The sequence below is a fragment of the Solenopsis invicta genome, chromosome 12 (assembly GCF_016802725.1).
Source record: "Solenopsis invicta isolate M01_SB chromosome 12, UNIL_Sinv_3.0, whole genome shotgun sequence".
NCBI lineage: Eukaryota > Metazoa > Arthropoda > Insecta > Hymenoptera > Formicidae > Solenopsis > Solenopsis invicta.
Window position 1 is genome coordinate 10,487,408 of NC_052675.1, and position 20,884 is coordinate 10,508,291.

The following is a 20,884-nucleotide window of genomic DNA, read 5'->3' on the forward strand; positions in this document are numbered from 1 at the left end:
CACGGCAGGGTGGAGATAGAGCGAGTCGGTGGGGTGCGCGGAAGGCGGTGAGGGAGACTGAGAAACCCCATCGCTGCTGGTGTCCGACGACGACGACGACGACGACGGAGACGGCGGCGGCGGTGGTGGTGGTGATGGTGGTGGTGGTGGTGGTGGTGGCGGCGGTGGCGGCCGATTGTTTTTTTTTTTCCGGAACCGCGTACAGGTGGAAGAGAGGGAGCGCCGCGCAGTGATCCTATGGGAATGAGACGGCCGTAGAGAAGGAAAGGGAGAGGGGGTGATCTCCGCTACGTCGTGTACGCGCACGTACGTACGCGGATACGCGTATACAACATAGGTGCGCGGCGCGCCGCCGTGTCGAGTCGAAGCGCGGCGCGGAAGCGGAGAGAAGAACGCGCGGGTAAGACGCGAGCGGAAAGGGCGACGTGAGAGTCGGAGGAGGAGGAGGAGGACGTGTGTGGAGGAGAGCTACAACAACTCGGAGGCGGAGGAGGAAGAGAGTGAACGCGAACGCGAACGCACGAGTGAGCGCAAACGAGTGTGATCCAAAATGGCGCTGAATCAAGACGTGGTGGACCAGTTGTCCAAGAGTAATCCCGTCGTCAGGGTCGACCAGAATTCCGAGTCCGATCTCCAGGCGCTCTTCGACACCGTCCTGAAGCCCGACTCGAAGCGGCCGCTGCAGGTGCCGCTGCGCATGCGCAACCTGCCAGATTCCTTCTTCAATCCGCCGTCGACCGGCAGCAAGAGTCCCTCGATCTCTCACTCGCGCGAGAACTCTGCGGATTCCGCGTTCGGCGTCGCCGTGACCGGCGGGACACCGAACGGCGGCGGCGGCGCCGGCGGCAGCGGCGGTACACCTAGCGGCGGAGCGAGCGGCAGCGGAGGCGGTGGTGGAGGTGGCGGAGGTGGCGGTGGCGGTGGCGGCGGCGGCGGTGGTAATGCCGCAGGTGTCACGGGTACCGGCAGCGGCAACGCGGGCGCCGGCGGCGGCGCGAACGGCACCGCGAACGCGATCGCGGCGGCCGCCGCGGTGGCCGCCGCGGCCGGCCTCACCGTTTCGCATCCCCGCGCTCACAGCAGCCCGGCCTCCCTCCAGCAGACGTATGCCTCGGCACAACAAGCGCCGCAGCACGCGCCGCAACCGCACGCGCGTCATCACCATCATCAGAAGCAGCGCAGCTACGACGTCATCGCTCCAACGGTCGACGACCTGGGCCCGCTGCCGACAGGATGGGAGCAGGCGCGCACCCAAGAGGGCCAGATCTACTTCCTCAAGTAAGTCCACTCTCCACGCCGCCGCGCCGCGCCGACGCGCTTGCGGTTACGTCTTATATACGCTTGCGTTGCGACCAAACGCAAGGGCGCTTTTGGTACCAGCCAGAGCCCTTTTTACCACTTCTACGAGGCGCTTTTCCGAAGGTGCATTTCTCCTGCTTTTATCTCTTACCTTTTTCCTCCCCTAGATACATCTCTCTTCAAGTATACATTGTACTTTTAGAAAAAAGATTTATTTAAAAAACGGATTTCGCTATCTTTTGAACAATATCGAAATATTACGGACGGAAGGTGCTCCATTGTATAGAATGCACAGAGATTGTCTCACAGTCAAGCTCGTAAACTGATTTTTTAACAATAGATTTTCTTTCTATGAGTATCAGGTAGTTGGAGCACTCTGTACACAAGTAGGTAGAATTCTTTTAAGATTAGGAAAATGTCACGTATAGAACGTGTCTCGTTATGGTCCATTACACGATGGCCGTTTTGCCACTCGTCGCCACCGATAATACCTCTTGTCAAAGTCACGTATCTCAATGCCGAAACCTTCGTCTTTATCGTCTCGTCGTCGTGTCGGCTGCTCACTCGTCTTCTGTCTATCCCTCTTTTCTCTCGTTACTCCTTCGAGAGCCGCCGTAGACCCCACCGTCCCCCGTTGCTCCTCGTGGGGGAGGGAAAGGGAGAGGAAAGACGCGTCCTCGGTCTCTCCGTTAAGCCCCTCTTCGTTGCTTCCAACGTCCCTTGCCCTCGGAACTCGAAGCAGGGAACGTCGTGGCACTCGGTCATGCAGTGCACATTGCCGACGTGAATGCGCTAATTAGCATATTCGGATAAATGACGTCGTTATTAATGCAGGAATTTCAAGAATTTTGGGGAAGAAATGGTACCAGCACCTTGCTTGGCATACATTACAATTTGTTCTATATTTTCTATTGAACAGACGAATGGAAAAACGTTTCTCTCTGTCTTTTTTTTAAATTAAAATTTTGAATCAACTTCCTCTTAGCGAAAATACATTATTTATTCATATTTTATGTATTTTATATCCTTATACTTTTTTAATATCTTAGTTTTTTTTTTAATTCCTTTTTTAAAATCTTGCTACTATAGTTTTTATAGTGCAAAATTAATCTAAAAAATAAGAATTCTATCACTTATTCTGAGCCGCCGCAACAAATATTTTACTCCGAAAGAAAAGTATCACATCTCACTAAAGTGAAGAAGTATCAAAAATTCCTATTTCTTATTTCCTCGCTAGTTTTTCTGTAAGAAAAAGTGAATATATCAGAAGATCGGCTGTTGAAAACACTGCGGTTTGTTGAGACCGTCTGGATCGCGTCTCTCTGAAGGCGATAATCATTGCAAGTGCATCGTGGTTTCCAGACGCTGTAGGACAGGACCCGAGAAGGGGACCCTTTAGGTTCACCTCTGAGGTATAGTCTCTCGCGTCTCTCGGATGCTTCTGGTGGTATGCCTGGGCCTCCCACCACGCATCTCTGCTTCCCAACCTGATCCACCTGCACTGCCGTGACTGCCGGGTCCTCACGTGTCACCTGTCGTGGGAAACTCCGTCGTTGTGCCTCACTCCGTCCCTTCCCTATTCCAATAATCCCCCCTTGCCCACCCAGACTACGTGATCGACACTGTTTTAAACCTTGAGATTATCTTCTTCACAGATATCACCTTTTACTTCTGAAATTCTGATGAAATTCTGAGGAAATTTTGACGCGTTTTTATTTTTGTCTATCTAGATTCTAGATGTCTTCTTCTGTCTGCTACTAAATAAAAAAATAAAGATTTAAATAATAAAACATTTTACTGTTTTACATTTTGAATCTTACATTTGCATAATTGCGTATTTGCATGTCTCTTCATTTGTTATTATAATTACGTTTTATTTTATGTCAGAAAAGTTGCATTAAGTAAAGACATAAATATGATCTTCGTATACTTGCACATTTTTTATCTCGTGCTTGATATTTTAAATTATAATTACAAGATTATTTTCTCATTATGTATTCTGGCCATCAAGATGGGCCAAAAAAGATTGATTTTAAATTTATCAGAAAAAATGCATCATTAAAATAAAAATCGCGAATTTCTGGAATATATTATATAATATGTACGTAATATATACGTGCTTATTGTTGATACGTTAGTTTAACTGACTTAATACGACGATTTAAAATTTGGAAAATATCTTCATGAGTCTTTGAACTTTACCAGTTTAAATTTTTATATATAACTTAATTTTAAATTGTCAAAACTTTTGAAAGCATCTTTGTATGCTGCTTTTCTTTAAACGTGTAGAAACATGTCGAAGATCAGAAAATCATTTTCCTTTACCTGGACCTGGTCATTCAGAAATCTTACCTGGTCGACCTGTTTCATTTACTCACATCATTTTCTACCTGATGGTGAAAAATTGAAAAAAGGACGCGCGTCTTTTGTTGAAGAACGTAGAGTTTTGCGTGTTCGCAAACGAATGCAGTTTTCTTCATAGAGAGAAAAAAGGGGAGACCTAGATATTTTCATTGTAGCGAAATAATCCGATAGTTAGAAAGCGGTATCTTTGATCTTTTTGCAAGATATTTTTAATTTTATCCTTTTTAATCTCGCACGTCTAGGATCAGAAGAAAAATTTGAAATGGACTTGTGTGCTATTACTCAATGATATAGACAGATATTTTGTTACTTCAGTTTTGCACATTTCAAGAAGGGACTTGGTAACATTTTTTCTTACCTTACATATCCATTCATACTTATCTAAATGACTGGGTCTATTGCTTCTCCAACGATATATTATTTAGATAACGATATAAATATTGTAAAACTTATTTACAATAGACATCTTATCGTTAAGATATGAAGCAATTTAGGAGAAGCGAATCTAATTGATTGTATTCTAGGTATATGTTGTATTTTTGTATCTTTCTTTATTGAAATTTACTGATACGTTATCGTACAGGAAGTCAACGTGAAATTATTAAATTACCTGTATGCGTAGTAAATTATTTTTGTAAAGTCACTTGTTGTTTTTAAATATATTAGGTAACAGTATCACATTCTTTTACAAAAAAAATAGTATTAATTTAATAATTTATTGTTTCATACATAAGCAAGAATATAAAATCTTGACAAAATTTACAATCTTTTAAACAGACATAATTCGCTAACATGAAGAAATTTTTTTTTCTTCCGCAAATTATATCTGTTTAAAATTAGCAAATTCTTTCAAGATTTTACATTTTTGCTTGTATATATGAAACAATGATTTTTTTATTTGATTTATTCATTTGATACTAATTTTTTTTCTGCGTTTTTAAACTTTGGGAGAAGGTTTGAAAATCTCCACGGTCAAGTCTCGGTTTAGCGAAAGAATATATTTCTGCAAATTAATAAATTCATAAAAACGTGCAACAATGCGCAAATTGTTATTAGAAAACAACTTACTAGAGAATGAATTGTCATTAGAAAACAAATAATTTGCATAGAGGAAATGAGACGGTTCTTTGGTGTGCATTACGTCGGGGTTCTACCGCGTATTACGCCATCAGTTTTTCCTGCACTAATTTACGCGTGAATTTATGCGCGAATCGAAAGTATCCTCCTTCTGTTCCCGCGTTCATTTCCAATACGGGAAGTAGAACACAAAGGCGCACGAAAGGAAGGAAGTGGCGTATCACACTTTAATGGCCGACGATTAATTATTTATTTCGCTATCGACGTTTATCATTGTGCGTACATCCACTCTTGCTCTCATCTGGAGGCTTACATTGGGGCTCTTCACACTGCAGCCACATTGAGTTATAATGATATCAAAAGCGAGAAGTCGTGCGCACTTTTCCGCGGTCGAAAATATGCCAAAATAAATCGATCTTTTTGCATTCGGTCGCACACTCGCGTTGTTACCTCGCGCTATCCTCGCAAGAAAATATTCGAAAACGTGTGAACGACATACGAAAAGAGCGTGAGAGAGAACGTGATTTCCTCTTTTTTTTCTCTCTCTTCTTTCTCGTCAAAGTTTTTCAAGTCAAATGCGCACTTTATTTTCTACGGAACGTCGACGAATTTTGCGGAAGCGGTGTGCAGAGCAAGATTTTTTTTTTCGGTAGGCGTAATACGAGGCGCAGCGAGCGTGAGCTCGTCGTCGGTAAAGCGCGATGCAAGGTGCAGCGAAGCGAGTTGCACGCTCGCTGCATTACGCGGTAATGACCACCGCGGAATGACCACCGTCTCTTTTCGTTCACTTTAACAATGCAACGATATCTGTAAACAACGACGATACTATTCGGGTATTATATGAAACATGTAATATATCTCGAAGCTTTCATTATATTTTATTGAATATCCTTTTGCGAAAAATTCTCGCGAGTTCGTTCAATTCTACTTTTTTTTCCTCTTACATACACTTCTCTCTCTCTCTTTCTCTCTTTCTTTTTCCTTTCTTTTTTATTTTGTTTCTATATTTTTCTCTAATTTTGATTGATTCTTTAGCTGTTGACATTTAGGTTTCTCATATCTAATCAGTCGATATAAAATTTTATTGTGATATTTATACTTTTTACTTTTTGCCATTGATATCTAATCAGATCTAAAATATTATAAATATTATGTTTACATTTTCTTATTTTATATTTATATCGAGTTGCAAATATGTTTTCATCAGCGTTCCTGGACAGAAAGAAAGAACAAATATTTCTTTGAAAATGCTTTGTTGTCGATGCAATGGATATAAATACTGTAATCAAATAATGACTTTCAAAACATTTATGATTCACTCTTTATAAAGTATCGAAATTGTAAATATCACAGTAATATTTTAGTCTGATTAGATAACAATGAGAAAAAGTACAACATGTAAATATCACAATAATATTTTAGATCTGATTAGATATCTACGAGGAACCTAAGACGTCAGTCAAAATTCGAGAAAAATATTATATATGATAAAACAAAATACAAAAAGAAAGAAGAGTTTCCATAAATCCTCTTCATTATTAACCCTCCGTAATTCAGTTTTTGTTTTTTGCTTTTTTTGATCAACCGAGTCGTTGGTGCCTGATAGTATATTGAAAGGATTCTTGGGCTCTAAAAAAATCTAAAAAAATTCTGGTACACTCTTTCAACATTCCAGAACGCGATTTCACACTTGTTTGACTTCAAATGTTACTCACTTTTTTTGTACGTGTCTGTACATTCTAATTCTAGATGGAATAATTTAAAATTGAAAATTTGCCAGGGTTTTCAAATCCTTGGCTAGACTATGGAGAGTTAAATTGCCTAATGTTTATAGGAACATTTGTTCTTTCTTTCTTCGAGAAACACGCTTACATGAAATTTGAAAAACATACTTATGACCAAGGGCGGATTAAGACTCACGCCGCCTCTAGACATCTTTATTAAATCTTTGCTATCCTTATTCAAGCCTCAAATGTAACTTGAATTAATCAAATTTTATATTCTGCAAATTCTGCTTTCTTCTTATATTATTTTATGTAAAAGATTTTAGTTGATTGCATCAGTCACTACAAGATAAGTTTAAAAAAAAAAACTGTTTTACAAAATGCAGTCCTTCTAAATTTGCCGCCCCTAGACAATAGCCTAAATTAGGCTTGGAAGCTAATCCGGCCCTGCTTATGACTTACCCTGTGTTAACGTTGCTATTATGTCACTCTAATACCCGTATTCAGAACGCGCTTAAAGAAGTTAGCACGTTTTTTGTCATTCTCTCTTTACCGTTCATTAGATGTAAAACGAGAATAAAATGACAAAAAGCGCGCTGACATTTTTAACGTGTTCTGAATACAGACTTAAATGTCTGGCATTGAAGTCAACGCTTCTCGCGCATTGTAGACCAAACGAAAAAGAAACGGTATAGACAGAAAGACGACACATACCGTAAACGACATAAATTACGATAAAAATATACGCGCGTACATTCACATTTCTGCTACAAGTGCGTCCATTCCCATCGTCGTGATATCACTGTAAAAACACAAGTGTTTCCTCGGTCTCATTTATTTGAGAAATGTTTTTATCATTATTTAAAAATGTAATAAATTAATAAAAATAATTATTTTCAAATCAATTTTTCAAAGGCGATGTGTTGTTCCCGGTGAATTGGTCTCAGACACTTCTACGTCATCTAATAACGAGCGCTTTACTTTGCACTTTTTTTTATCTTTAAGTGTAATGTTATATTAGGTTTTTTTTCCGTGAAGACTTAGTCACTGACTCGCTCATTCTTCTTCATTCTTTTCTATACACGTTTGTCCAATTACCATCGAACGTTCCGAGCTTTTGGATCTTATCCAGCGCCGAGGCTTATTAGAATCTAATTTGCGTAATTGAAACGTGATTTCAGCCGCGAATGTGCCGAGCGCTTGTCGGATAATTTCGGAAACGCATGCCATCATCGTTGCATATTAATATCGCGCGTTCACCCCGCATCCCTATTAGAAAAAGCACCGCGCAGTGGGTATATTTGAAAATGTACTTTGTTTATCCCTTTTTTGAAGGTACGAAAAAGAGGTATCCGACTGTCTTCGGGTAAAAACTCGATGCTCCATTTCAGTATTCATTTTTACTTCGAACGCGCGAACAAAACATCGTTCTTTCTTTTTACGCGTCCGGACAAACTTCTATATATTCCCCCAATTTCCAGGCGCTGCCTGCCGCGACAAACACTTGGCGAATATCGCGTAATGTTTAATACCGTTTTTCTTTTTTTTGTAGCTGCTGATCGACTTGCATGTCGTTAGGGAGAAATCTATTCTTAAATTTTGAAAACGCGCGATGTAGCTGCGAAAAAGAAAACACATATAAATTAAACGGATAAAAATTTGTTCGGTATCATACCAGAGAAAAGAAAATATTCGATGCGCGTGTCAACACATTCGGGGATATTCGAAAACATTATTCTTAGGCGAGATGCGTGCGCTCGTGTCGTGTGCTTGTTAAATGCAAAATTAATAATAACGCAGCTATATACACTTCGACGTGGGTGTGTGTGAAAATAGCATACCTTTCTTCTGTACGGAATAAATTGGAATTTATCGACAACTATTGAGAATGTCTTTTATTGAATTTATTAACGTAAATTATTTCTAAACCTTGCTTATCTAAATTTATTTCCCTCATTATAATACAATATTCAAATCTCAATAATGTACATGGCAAGTAATGGGTAAAGCTACGATATAAGCTAATTAGTGAAAGTAGACCTCAAACATTCCGATTGATATATGAATGTATCCTTTTTAACATGACCTAAGTATTGGAGAATTTAAATACGCGATAGCAATTGCTTGTGAAGCGATTTTAACACGTCGTAATTAAACGCGCATCTTTTTTTCACATATCTTACAGTCTTGACGATATTCGATTGCGGCGAAATTAAATTTTACGAATTTTGGAATCGAGTTTCTTTTTATAAAAAAAGAGAAACCGTGTGTCTCTCTCTCTCTCTCTCTCTCTTTCTCTTTCTCTTTCTCTCTCTCTCTTATCTCGAGCGATTACGTGAGATAAATTTCGCGAAATCAGAAGCTTCCCCTCTCGATCGTTTTCTTTTTTCTTATTGGGCATAGGTGAGACAATGGCTCTTGGTGAGCGCGTTCTTATCGCCGATGTTCGTCTTTCGTCAGGCAGGAGACGCGAGCGTTCGTTCAAGGTTTCCGACGTTCGCGCCGATTTGCGAAGCAGTTACGGTCGAGTCACGTCTTATCGGAGTTGGAATACGCAATACCTCGGTCGGTCGATTGTCCAAGAGAGCTCGGAAAATAACGGGCTAATTAAGAGAACCCATTTAGGTATTTATCTTGCCGTGCGAACTGCTGTAAAGTAAAAGCTGATATTATCCAAACCGATGATAACAGGCGCGGGATCCCTTTCAAGTAATTCTAGTTCCGTACCATTTTTTTCGACATTTGCGAATATGAAATTCGTTCGTTCAAAATTGCGAACAGTCGATCGTGTTTATCGTCATAAATCAGGGGAGTTCCGTTATCCGGATATTTCCGTAGGTTACCTAGGTGAAAGTTGTACGCGACATCGGACGTGCTGCAAGGTCGAGCCGACCGGCCTGGACGTTTTTCGTTATCTTCGGTGCAACCGTACTTTTGCTCACGCATTCGAGGATGCAACGATATGAAATCCACAGCACAAAATGATTAACTTATTAACGCCGTGTAAAAAAAAAGCGAAATGTCGGAATAAGAAAAAAGGAATATTACAAATACAGGATGCAAATTATAACGATAAATTGACTCTGAATTTTTTCATCAGTTCGGAGACGATTCTTCTCCTTTGACAATAAAATATTTAAATGACAACCGAGTTTTCGAGCAAAATCTACCGTTGATGGCATCGTGACGCGCCATCACTTGCGAAGACGACCTCGTCGCGCCGCGCTGCACCGAGGCTAAAGACCCCGACACACCTGTACGCGAGAGAGCTTAGACGACAAATGCGAATGCCAGATACGAGGACAGATCGTCGAGAGTACAGGGCGAACGTATCGAAAGTTCAAGGCGACGCGAGCAACGCGCGTTGCGTGAAATTTGCTCGGCATACGGAGGAATGGACAAAAACGTTCTATCTCTCTGGCTGTAGTAAACACTCTGCATTTTTATAAATTCGTTTGCAACATTTATAGACACAAATTTGAAATGGGAAACGATGTATTTTGTTATATACATTATAATAAAGTTAAAGCATAGCGAGAGTATTTTAAATTTAACCGAAAACAAAAATAATTATGCTTTTAATGAGCGAAATTAGTATTTCGCTCGTTAAAGGCCCAATTATTTTTGTTTTCTGTCATTTACTTACACGAGCCTGACTTTATCTACATTATTTTAAATTTATTTTAATAATAATTTATTCTGATAATTAATTTTTAATTAATCTACTTAAATAAAATTAGAATATACATAGTGATTTACGTAACTAAAAAAATGAGTTCTTTATGAAAAAATGTTAATTAGAAGTTGTGTGATTTTGTGGAGGAAGTAAAATGCCTTAGCATGTTTGACCTTTGAAAATCATGTTTAAGTTTTTTTCTTAAACATTTTTTTTTTTGTAAAAGGTTTTTAAATTGTGATTCTCACGTTACAAAATTTATTTTGTATAATAAACTCGGTGTATTTTAATAACAGTATATGTTCACTAAATTTATAATAATATTTTTGAAAAATTGAATGTCGATTATTTATTAATAGGAAAACACAGAATGTTGCGGGTACATTGTGATTGTGAATGATTTTATCGCGTTTGTGATGCTTTTATTATAATACTAATCAAGCAAGCACTTAACTCAACGATCTCCACATGCAGCTCATTTATTATCATTCTTTCATAAGGATCCCATTAACTAAAAGCGTTAAGTTTCAACGCGCGTTACTCATTTTCGCGAACGTAAAGCCGCGACATCAGCGATTTCACGTGCAGATAAACGGGAAATGGTTATCCAGAATATGAATCTGGATGACGTCGAGATGATTTTATCGCTAAATTTTACGTATACCGCTAGTGCTCCCGAGTAGCACCATAAATATCGCGTGTGACATCTTAATCGCATCGCGTATGTTCCGTTAATCCTAATCTTGGCAATGTATCCTATGAGATGAATCTGACTTGTGTAACTCGCAATTAAAATGTTTTTAAATGCACGAGATTTATATTATAAAATCCACGCCTTTTTCATTTTAAACATAAAGATGTGAGGGTCAATGTCGATCAATTTATATTGATCACATTCGATCATTTATTATAATTGTTGATTTTACTATAGAAATATGTTTCCAAATTGTTACATATTTTGTGTTAATATTTATTACTTGTTTTCCAACATATTCATTTTGTGTTAAATTAACATGAAAATTTGAGCGGCCTTTTGAAACATGCGATGTGTGTGAATGCAACATAAATTTTCCATCTGTGTACATTTCAAAAAATTTATCTTGCAAGACTTATCTTATGTCGCTTTCAAAATAAACGCCCGATTAATCTATTGTTATTATTGGAGATTAAATTGTCCGAAACTAATTAGTGTCAATATATTTTGTATTCTCGATATAAGTAATCTTGTCTTGCGAGGTAATTTCGACTCTGATCTATAGTTTTCTATTTGCACGTAATCCGCTTATACTTATATTTAACTCCGTTTCCTTTTAGCATTGCGCAAACAAAAATCTAAATGCAAAACATACGACGTCGCGATTGAGATTCTCTCGCGTACAATTTTTAATCGACTATTTACTGAAGGACTCTTCTGTGAATGATAGCCGATGGTAGAGCTAAGCCACATCCCTAATTTAAATCCCTGGAATAAGCTTCCCAGACATTTGCATCATGTGATCGTTGATATTTGAAATCTCCTGCTCGTGCAAGAGGAGTGTGAATTTTACGATTCACGAGGATTTAAACAGATGTATCAGGGGTCAACCCGTTAAAGAGCGAAGAGCGTCCCAAACAATCTGATGCCTGATTTTGTCCGTCAATTCGCACGCGCAAAAACTGGAATTGCGCGAGCAGAGTTGTATCGTTAGAACGTTAGAGCCTCAAGTCTGGACCAATTCGAGTGCAACGTTTCCTGCGAGAGGGTAAAGAGGGTGAGGCTATGGAGGCATGTTAGCGGTAAAGAGACAGAGCAGGGTGGCAAGGAGTCTGCGAAAGCCGGCGGGAACCGGCGAAGGAGAGCAGAGAGCAACGGTGAGCGTCGATACGAGAGTGTCTATTTACGAGTTGTCCGGCGCCGTGATGTCCGGAGTAAAAATACACTGCGTAGAGTCCGTATGCCGTGTGTGCGCGCGCGCACGCGCGCGCGCGCGCATCACACCACTCTCGTATAATACTCCAAGGCGCGCTAGCGCTCTCTCGGACTCTCGGCTCTCTCAGTAGCTCAACGCCCCTCCCTCCCTGCCCATACCGCCGCTCATATCCCCACGCGGCGCTTCTCGCGGCCCGTGACAGCCGAGGGGGGGCGGCGCGGCGCAATTCCGCTACTCTTATTGGACAGCGGCCAATCGTCTCTAACCGAGAGCGACCAAGAGCGACAGAGAGAACTACGCTTCTAGAGACTAGAGTAGGGTGCGAAGCGCAATTGCGCCGTCGTTATACAGGGTGTTTCGTTGCTCCGCTATATGTTTTTGATTCCCGGATAAAGCACAAATCCGTGTAAAACAAGTGCTCAATTGCGGACGAGCCAAATTTGCCGATAATACGATGTTTCATACTGAATAGCGCATACGAAAGAGGGCAGAGGAGGTGGGAAAAAAAACTTATTTTTCTTCTATAAAATATATTTTTATATAAAAATTTAAAATAAGAATAATCTATGAATGAATGAATTATAAGAGTCTTGACATTTTTATAAAAAAAAAAAAATTGTCCCCGACTTCAGTCTTGATCTTATCGTAAAAGTAACACCAAACTGCGCCGTCCAAATAGCTTTAATCCGATTAATTAACGAATCGATTAGAACGAGCGCGTCGGGCTGGCGCGATGTTTACAAACGCGTGCTTGTTCCAAGGCAGGTACGCGTCACGTCAGGTACGTCTGTGTGGCCCGGCGTGTAGGTGCAGAAATATAATCGCGCAATGACGTCACACGCGCGTGCTGTGCAAAACAGACTTCCTCCGTTCTTTTGCCGTCGTCGTCCGAATCCGCAGTTGCGTCGACGAGAAGTATTGTACTTTATAAGTCATATCGTTCACGTTCGTTTAATCTCCGAAGCTCAATGGAATGAAAGAGAAAAACGAAACGAAACTCTCCTCCGTTCTATTTGAACGATACAATGCGACAGAAAAAAATTGTGAAATCAGAAATACAAGACTTATTTGATTAGAAATCGTGTGATAAGTTATCAATTAACGGTCTGAAAACAAAGTCATTCGGCTGCTCGAATTGACTGAGGCTGCTACAAAATACCTGCTGATTAAACGATACGCAAAATATTGCGCGAATAAGTATTAATATACTGCTTTATTTTTAAATAAACACAATACAATATTTGTTTCTAATACATAATATTTATTATAACAATGTAATATACATATTATATTTTTGCAGTAGAATTATTTATACAGATAAGAGTAAAATTATTCCTTTCATGGATGCGGAACCGTTTGCCGTTCAACACTTGCAAATCTCTACGACGAAGCGCGTAAAGGGCTATTCTCCTCGTTTTCCGCTGTGTACGTACGATTTACGTGGGAAATCGCGAGCTTTCTCTGTGTAATAAAAGATCGGCAAATTTAAAAGATCGGCTTTATTTCGGGCGTTAAAACCTACGCCTCTAACCCACGTCGCCTCGCTGCTTCGCCTCGGTCTTTTGAATGGGAGTATTTTTAGCACGCGCCTACTATATGTGGATAACTGTACGCGCCGCGCTGCGTATTCAGTTTCCGCGGATCGAGCGGCTTGAGCAAGTATTAAAGTGTTCGATGTAACATCGAACGCAAGCCGAACTTCACACAATCGCATCCTGATCGAGGCGCAACTCGTCGAGTAAACATATTTTTATCTGAACCGATCGATTATCGATCATTACATCATTACAGAAAACAAATCGCGTGCGAGAAAAATTTTACATGGACTTTTCTAGAGAATAAATTATGTATATGCGTAATTATCTGCATAACGATTTCTTTCATAGCAGAATCTGAGAAGACTTGTGGGCATTTTCCAGCGAGAGATACCGCTGGTACTTTGTATAACAGTGAATCATTTTATCCTTGTCGTTCGTCAATGTTGAACAAGGATGAAAGATTCACTGAGTTGCACTGTGTTTTTTTCTGGAAAACGCTCTGTATTATAAATTATCCGTCGATAAATTATTAGTTATATATATGAGCTTAATCTAACTTGTACGATCTTCGATTCGGTGTTTGATGTAGTATAACATATCTTTTTTGGATGATATAGTATCTCTTTTTAAAGCTTATCATTTTTAACCTTCATTGATAAATAATTTATCTGTTTAATCAAATATTTATCTACTTGTTTATTTACTCGTATTGTTCTACGATGACGAAACGGAGAGAAACTGATTGTGAGCAAACTGATCGAACGAGTCAAATTGGATAGAAACATCTATCTAAGATCTAAATCTTTGTTTTTTTCATGAGATTTGGCTAGAATAATTGAAAACTTTTCTATAAATCTCCTTTAAAGTTTTAGAAGTCCCCTTTTACGCATCATCTCGCTAAAAATCGCCATTTTTTTTTGCAGCCACGTAACACGCACCACGACATGGGAGGACCCGCGGAAAACGGCCGCAGCAGCGAACGTGGCCGCGGTAGCCGCGGCAGTCGAGAGCAACAAAAACAACGCGCTCGGCCCACTACCTGACGGATGGGAACAGGCACGCACACAGGAGGGTGAGGTCTATTTTATCAATCATCAAACTCGCACCACCTCCTGGTTTGATCCGCGAATCCGTAAGTATTAAATTGAACCTTTACTTCTCCCAAGTTCTGCAGGAATAACGAGATACAGATTAAAATGGAGATCTTGCTCTGAAGCTGAATATTAATCCAAGAATTAAACGAGTTCTCGATGAATAATCATCAGTGCGATATAAAGTTTTCTATCGCTTCACGTCTTCCAAGTTTCGTTATTCCTGAGGTACTGAGATTGCTGGTTTTACTTGGCTTTCATTCAGAGAGAGATTAGACATTCAATTTTTTCTCATCCCTCGCTAAAGACGTAACACACGTAAATCCTTATAGATAAAAGATACGCAGATATCTTCATAAAGATATCTGTTATCAGATATTCCTCTAGCAAGTTTTATGATATAATTACATGATAATATAAAATATAAGTGACAATTAAGTTTACACTAATAGTTTTCTCTTGTCAAAAATATCTATATAATTTGTAACAAGATTTATTTTAATAACAAGGTTATTATTGTAACAAGATTTGTATTAATGAGTATCTGAATTTAATAATTGAATTTTGAATGTGTAAAATTCTGGAGCTTTTAAATCGAAAAAGTGGTAATCCTAGATGCTATTAAAGTTTGACAATTTTACAATATAAGAGCATAAACGTAGATTACAAAAAAATCTGTTTTACGAGAAACCTTCTCTGACATGCCAAGTGAATTACTTTTACTAATGCTTCTTGATCGTTGACTAATCTTCATTTCTTATCGAATATTCGTATAAGATATCATTTATTCAGCATCGCACCTCCAAAGAACTCCGGCGGCTGGCGTGATGCTGCCGCAAAACTGGCAACTTCAGCAACCTACCGGTATTCAAAGCAACCAGAGTCTGCAGGCTTGCCAGCAAAAGATACGTCTTCAATCGTTACAGATGGAATGTGAACGTCTGAAGCAGCGGCGACAGGAAATAATCCGCCAGGTTAGCATGGTAATTCGTTCGCTTTTTTATTTGAAGATCAAATGCGTGATATTTGTAACCATTCTCGATATTCATGCATTTTTTTTTTTTTTGTTGTTGCAGCAAGAGATGATGCTGCAGCAAAGCAGAACAGACGCTGCCATGGATCCGTTCCTCCCGTCAGGCATTAGCGAGCACGCGCGCACGGAGAGCGCCGACAGCGGCCTGGGACTCGGTTCTGCATATCCCCTGCCTCAAACCTCCGATGATTTCCTCAACATAGACGAAAACATGGACGGTACGAGCGGTAAGACTCGTTCGAAATACTCGATTCGGAATACCCAAGCCTTTTTACGCATTTTCAAAATCCATCGCCACCATCACGCTTATCAGACTCTATAAACAGAATGTTTATTCGCTTGCTTTGCTGTGCCATTATCTCAGTTTTCGATTTATGAATAATTGTTTTGCGCGATTGTTCCGGTTTTCAGAAAGGCACTGTTCGTTGAATGATCTTACGAAACGATTATACCGAAGCCATAAATACATAAGTACGTATTTGCCATAATATCACATGTTGTTTAATTATACTTTGAATTCGATGAATTCTTTTTCAGACGGAGCGCCGATGGAAACGCCGGATCTCTCTTTGAGTGACAACATCGATGCGACGGATGATCTCCTGCCATCGCTTCAGGTAGATCCTTTGACATACAGATTGTCGCAAGCATGTTTGTTAAAACCCATTGAATGAGGTCTTTTGAATCCATAATTGTTATTGTTTCAGCTGAACGAGGAGTTCAGCACCGATATTTTGGACGACGTGCAGTCACTCATAAATCCTAACACAACCAAGCCGGAGAACGTGCTGACTTGGCTATAGGATTAGAAGTGATACTGCGGTGGATGTCGGCCTATTTAAAAAGATAGGTATTCAGGTTCTTGAAGTGGAAACTTTATCTAAATCTAGATATTAATCTGCGAGGTCATTTAATTACGTCGATGTTGCTCAGTATGAGCAGCATTGATTTTAATACTTTTAATTAATAATCCACATTTCTATTATTTTATAAAAATCTGTGGATTAGATTATACTAGACTAGGATTAAGTTTTTACTTTGAACCTAAACACCTATTTTTTTATTTCTTTCTATTTGAATTTTTGCGGGAATACATTACTGATTATTATGGTAACAATTAGGATATTATTGGGATATATTTTATTACGTATTTTTTATTTCAAATTTCTTATAACGAGCAGGATGATAAGAATTAAGCCTGAATTTTTTGTATGTCTACACTTTGAGAAGTGTTAGACAGCTTAAAGAAAGAATTTGCTTATCAAGTGGAAGTTTATCCGTACTTTGTATACATTATAAGAAATTTTGAATGGAAAAATATTTTCTTGTGATTGAAAAACAATCAAAATCAAAGATAAATTCAATGTAACATTATAACATATCGCATTTCTCTGGTGAGGATGAAAATCCAAATAGAAAGATGTTTATATTTCATTATATGCCGTCTGGAAAAAAGAAAGAGAGAAGAAGGAAATGTAGGACTACATGCTTTATCAAGCACATTAAACAAAACTGTCGATATCTAATCCTTTATTTTCTTCTTCATTTCTCTTTCTTCGTTAAACAATATTATATTTTATACGTGCAACGAAAATTTCTATTCCGTATTCATATTCGTTAAACTTGACAATCTTGTAAAATCGTGATTTTTGTTGCATATGATGGTATCAAGAGATCGTTCAGTGTTTATGTTCCCAACTTGTAATTGTATTTTCTCACGGTTTTTGCACGCAGAACGCGTATTAGTTGTAAAAGTTAATATAGAAAAACTAAGAGAATGAATTATGGAAAATTTTAAACAAATTTGAATGTGCCTAATACGAAAATATTCCATTATTTCAACTTTTATGTTATTTTCTAATGCGAGTCTATTTGTTTGCACGTTTTTACGCGAGATTTGCTATTCTTAACTTGGGTGCATGTAACTGAAAATTGTTATCGTTACAAATGTTATCAATTATAGCATTATTATATGCTATAATTGACTCTTTAATTCTTGAATTCTTGATACTAATATAGTTATATTATAGGTATGGTGGTATAATGGGAATGTAAATTAGAATTCTGACGAACTTCTTCCTTGTATCGCTTTCTCGAACATCGTCGATCTTCGAAGTCTTACGGAGCAATAATATTTACTGGACGAAGATCGAAGAGTTTTTAATACAGAAGCATACAGACGCGTTTATCAATACTTCGAATATGACATACGGAATTGTATAATGTTTAATCCTCTTTAAATCGCGGGATACAGACGTGTATTGAAAACACATTATGTCTACGAGCCCGTTTATAGTGTAATTTTTTACGAACGATATACTTCACAGCAGAGTGCCTTCTCTTTATAATCAATTAATACGACCACTCATTACTCATCGTTTTTTTTGCTGCATTAACCGTCCATATGAAACACATGAATGTAGTTATTGAAAGCGAGCGACGTATTTTAGACCGCCGGCTGAGTATTTCTGCCGTGGGTAAAATGAGAATATATATTTTTTTTATATGTAAAGTCTATACTCTTGTTACAAATTGCAATTATATGGATATTTTTGAGAAGAAAACTGTTAGTGTAAACTTGTCACTTGCATTTTATACTATCATATAATTATATAATGAAACTTGCTAGAGTGAGAGAAACATCTGATGTTTATAAAGATATCTGTGTATCTTTTATCTATAAGAATTTACGCGTGTTACGTCTCTAACGAGAAACATTAAAGTGACGCAAACGAAAAGAGGCCGGTAACATTGAATTTTTTGTTAACGCATTAATTCATGGCCTATTTATCGGAAGTCATCTTTAACATATGTTTCCGGTAAAGAAGATAATGCGTTTATGCAATAAGTGGCAGCTGAAATATATGGAAAGAAATTTACGTGACTATTTCTATTACTTGACAAGTAATAATATTTATATTGATCATGTAATTAATATTGACGTAATTGAATAATATTTGTATTCAATATTTATTATTCATCGAATATTATATATAATATTCAATGGATACCATCTATAAATAATGGAAATAAAAACTACACGAAAAGTTTTCATCGAATATAAATATTAAAGTAATATTTAGAGTAATATTAGAGTCATGAATATTAGAATTGTATTACTCTAATATTACATTAAGTAATGTGTACTTTAATATTAGCACGCTTGCCATGGAATCGAAATAGTCACGAAAACTTCTTAACGTTTTGTATATTAAGGACATCGACAATCTTATCATGTAAAACTTTTTGTAATATCGACTCTCCTGCCTTTTCCTGTATCTGGGAAAAGCCTTGGAGAAATTTGTATTTCGTTATTCGCACGCTCCTGCGTTAATGTTTCTTTCATTCAACTGGTTGGCCGTGCGAATGCCGAATTCTCGATCTTGATTTTTTTTTTAAATAGTGAAGTAAGAACGATCGTGTAAACGTTGATTTGACATTTGTGTCATTCACTGTATTTTTGGACTGACACTCTGGAAGGCGGGACGTCGTACGTCGAACACGGTGTGAGAACGTGCTCTTTCTTATTTTACGTACACAAGTTTGATCATCTCACGATTGATTGTATTCAAAATACTTTTAATGCCATTTTTAATAGACGGATTAAAAAAGATACGCGTTTTGAATTTTATTCAGTTTCGAGTTTCTCTTTTTTATTCGTTTTCTCTTATCTCAAAATTTCAATTTTATTCAGTCGCTTTTAGTTTTATTTTATACGTGTTTGCTCTGCTACACGATTTACGGCGACGTCCCTTTCCGATCGACGTTACCGTCGAAATCGGTAGCGTTTCTCGGTGTCACGATCCGACAGTCTTCCAGGAACGTCATACGAATCAAGCGCGTTTAATGTATTATTTTAATTGCAATTTAACGATTAATATTTACCATACTGTATCTTGCTTTTAGTCTAAACTCAGTGTAGATTATGTTCTGGGGAGTATATTGCGACACAGAAACTTACATAAGTGCCTTCATGTCGAAAGCGTTCGAGACGAGAATATGAGTTCTACGATCTGCCTTGATATGCGTAGGATAGATTTTTAGATCAAGAACTCCCCGCTTAGGCTACGCATTCGCCTCCATAATATCTGAGATTATACACAAAAAGCAATTAGTTGTTTAATGTCAGTATTTAAATATGCTCATTGGCAAATATTTGTGAAATACATTTTTATATTGATAACAAGTGCCTTAGTAATAATGATAACAATAAATATTATTTACTTACGTATCGACGGAGTATTTGTTTTCTTTCATCTGCCATCCTCCTAGTTATTATTAATAAAACGTTACTTTGCTCCTTAGTTATTATTAAAACGATACAGTCGATACACATAAAAGTTAAGGCATTGAATGTACGATTACAATTGAAAAAGAAAAATGTGAAAAAAATTTAATTTACTGATATTTGAAAGGAAAATAGTGTTACAGTACTTTTACTAAGATCAATTATTAATTTCGAGCATTCATGCATTCAAAATTCGAAAGAGCTGTGCGCAATAAATGGAATACGAAATGAGAAATAGAGAGTGAGGAATAGTTCAGTATGTTAAACAAGGAAAATATATACAATTAGAAAAATTTTGTTAAATTTAATATATATTGCATGTTCCAAATGGTCTACTCAGATTTTTATGTTAATTTAATACAAGGTGGACACGCTGAGAGAGAATATCTTAAAACAAAAAATTATTTACTCGGTGGATCCTAATCGCTTATTTTTTTACAATCAAACTAAAGTTTCTTAATTGAAATACTTATGTAAGTAAAATAAATAATTTTTAATTAAATATGTTTTTCTTGCAATTCTAGAATTTTATATTCAAAATAATTAGTTTTTTAATCTAATAAAACAATAAAATTTAATAATATTATTAGCTTATTTGGAAAATCATTATTTAAATGTAAAAAATGTAATAAAATAAAAATTATATATTCAAGTTAAAATGTCTTTATTTATTTAAATAAATATTTTTACTTAAACAGAACAAGTAAATGATTGCATCAGAATATATTTAAAATGTTGTGTATGTTAGAAAGTAACACAATTATGTATAAAATTAATGCAAAAGATTTAACACTGTGATACGAACATTTCATAGATTTGTGATTAAATAGATATTATATACATATATACATTATTTACAATGTGTTGCGTGATTATTGTTTATA

At 37.6% G+C, this 20,884-nt stretch overlaps 2 protein-coding genes across 8 annotated transcripts in view; one reads left to right on the forward strand and one right to left on the reverse strand.

The window, feature by feature from the left end:
* Positions 1 to 20,884, reverse strand: part of LOC113004279 (enhancer of rudimentary homolog) — a 202,537-nt gene that overhangs the window by 21,724 nt on the left and 159,929 nt on the right. The gene's annotated exons all lie outside the window — the stretch shown is intronic.
* LOC105199740 (transcriptional coactivator YAP1) lies at positions 188 to 19,941 on the forward strand. 7 transcript variants are annotated; one of them, XM_026130385.2, is made up of 7 exons: positions 192 to 1,278; positions 14,512 to 14,720; positions 15,457 to 15,662; positions 15,756 to 15,939; positions 16,124 to 16,183; positions 16,250 to 16,329; positions 16,420 to 19,941. In XM_026130385.2, the coding sequence occupies exons 1-7, from the start codon at positions 551 to 553 to the stop codon at positions 16,513 to 16,515; spliced, it is 1,563 nt and encodes a 520-aa protein (XP_025986170.1). In that variant the 5' UTR covers positions 192 to 550; the 3' UTR covers positions 16,516 to 19,941. The 7 variants fall into 7 exon arrangements, with proteins under 7 accessions (XP_011165258.1, XP_025986170.1, XP_025986172.1 ...); XM_011166954.3 differs by having other exon boundaries at positions 195 to 1,278; positions 15,457 to 15,653; positions 16,420 to 19,939; XM_011166955.3 differs by having other exon boundaries at positions 196 to 1,278; positions 15,472 to 15,662; positions 16,420 to 19,939.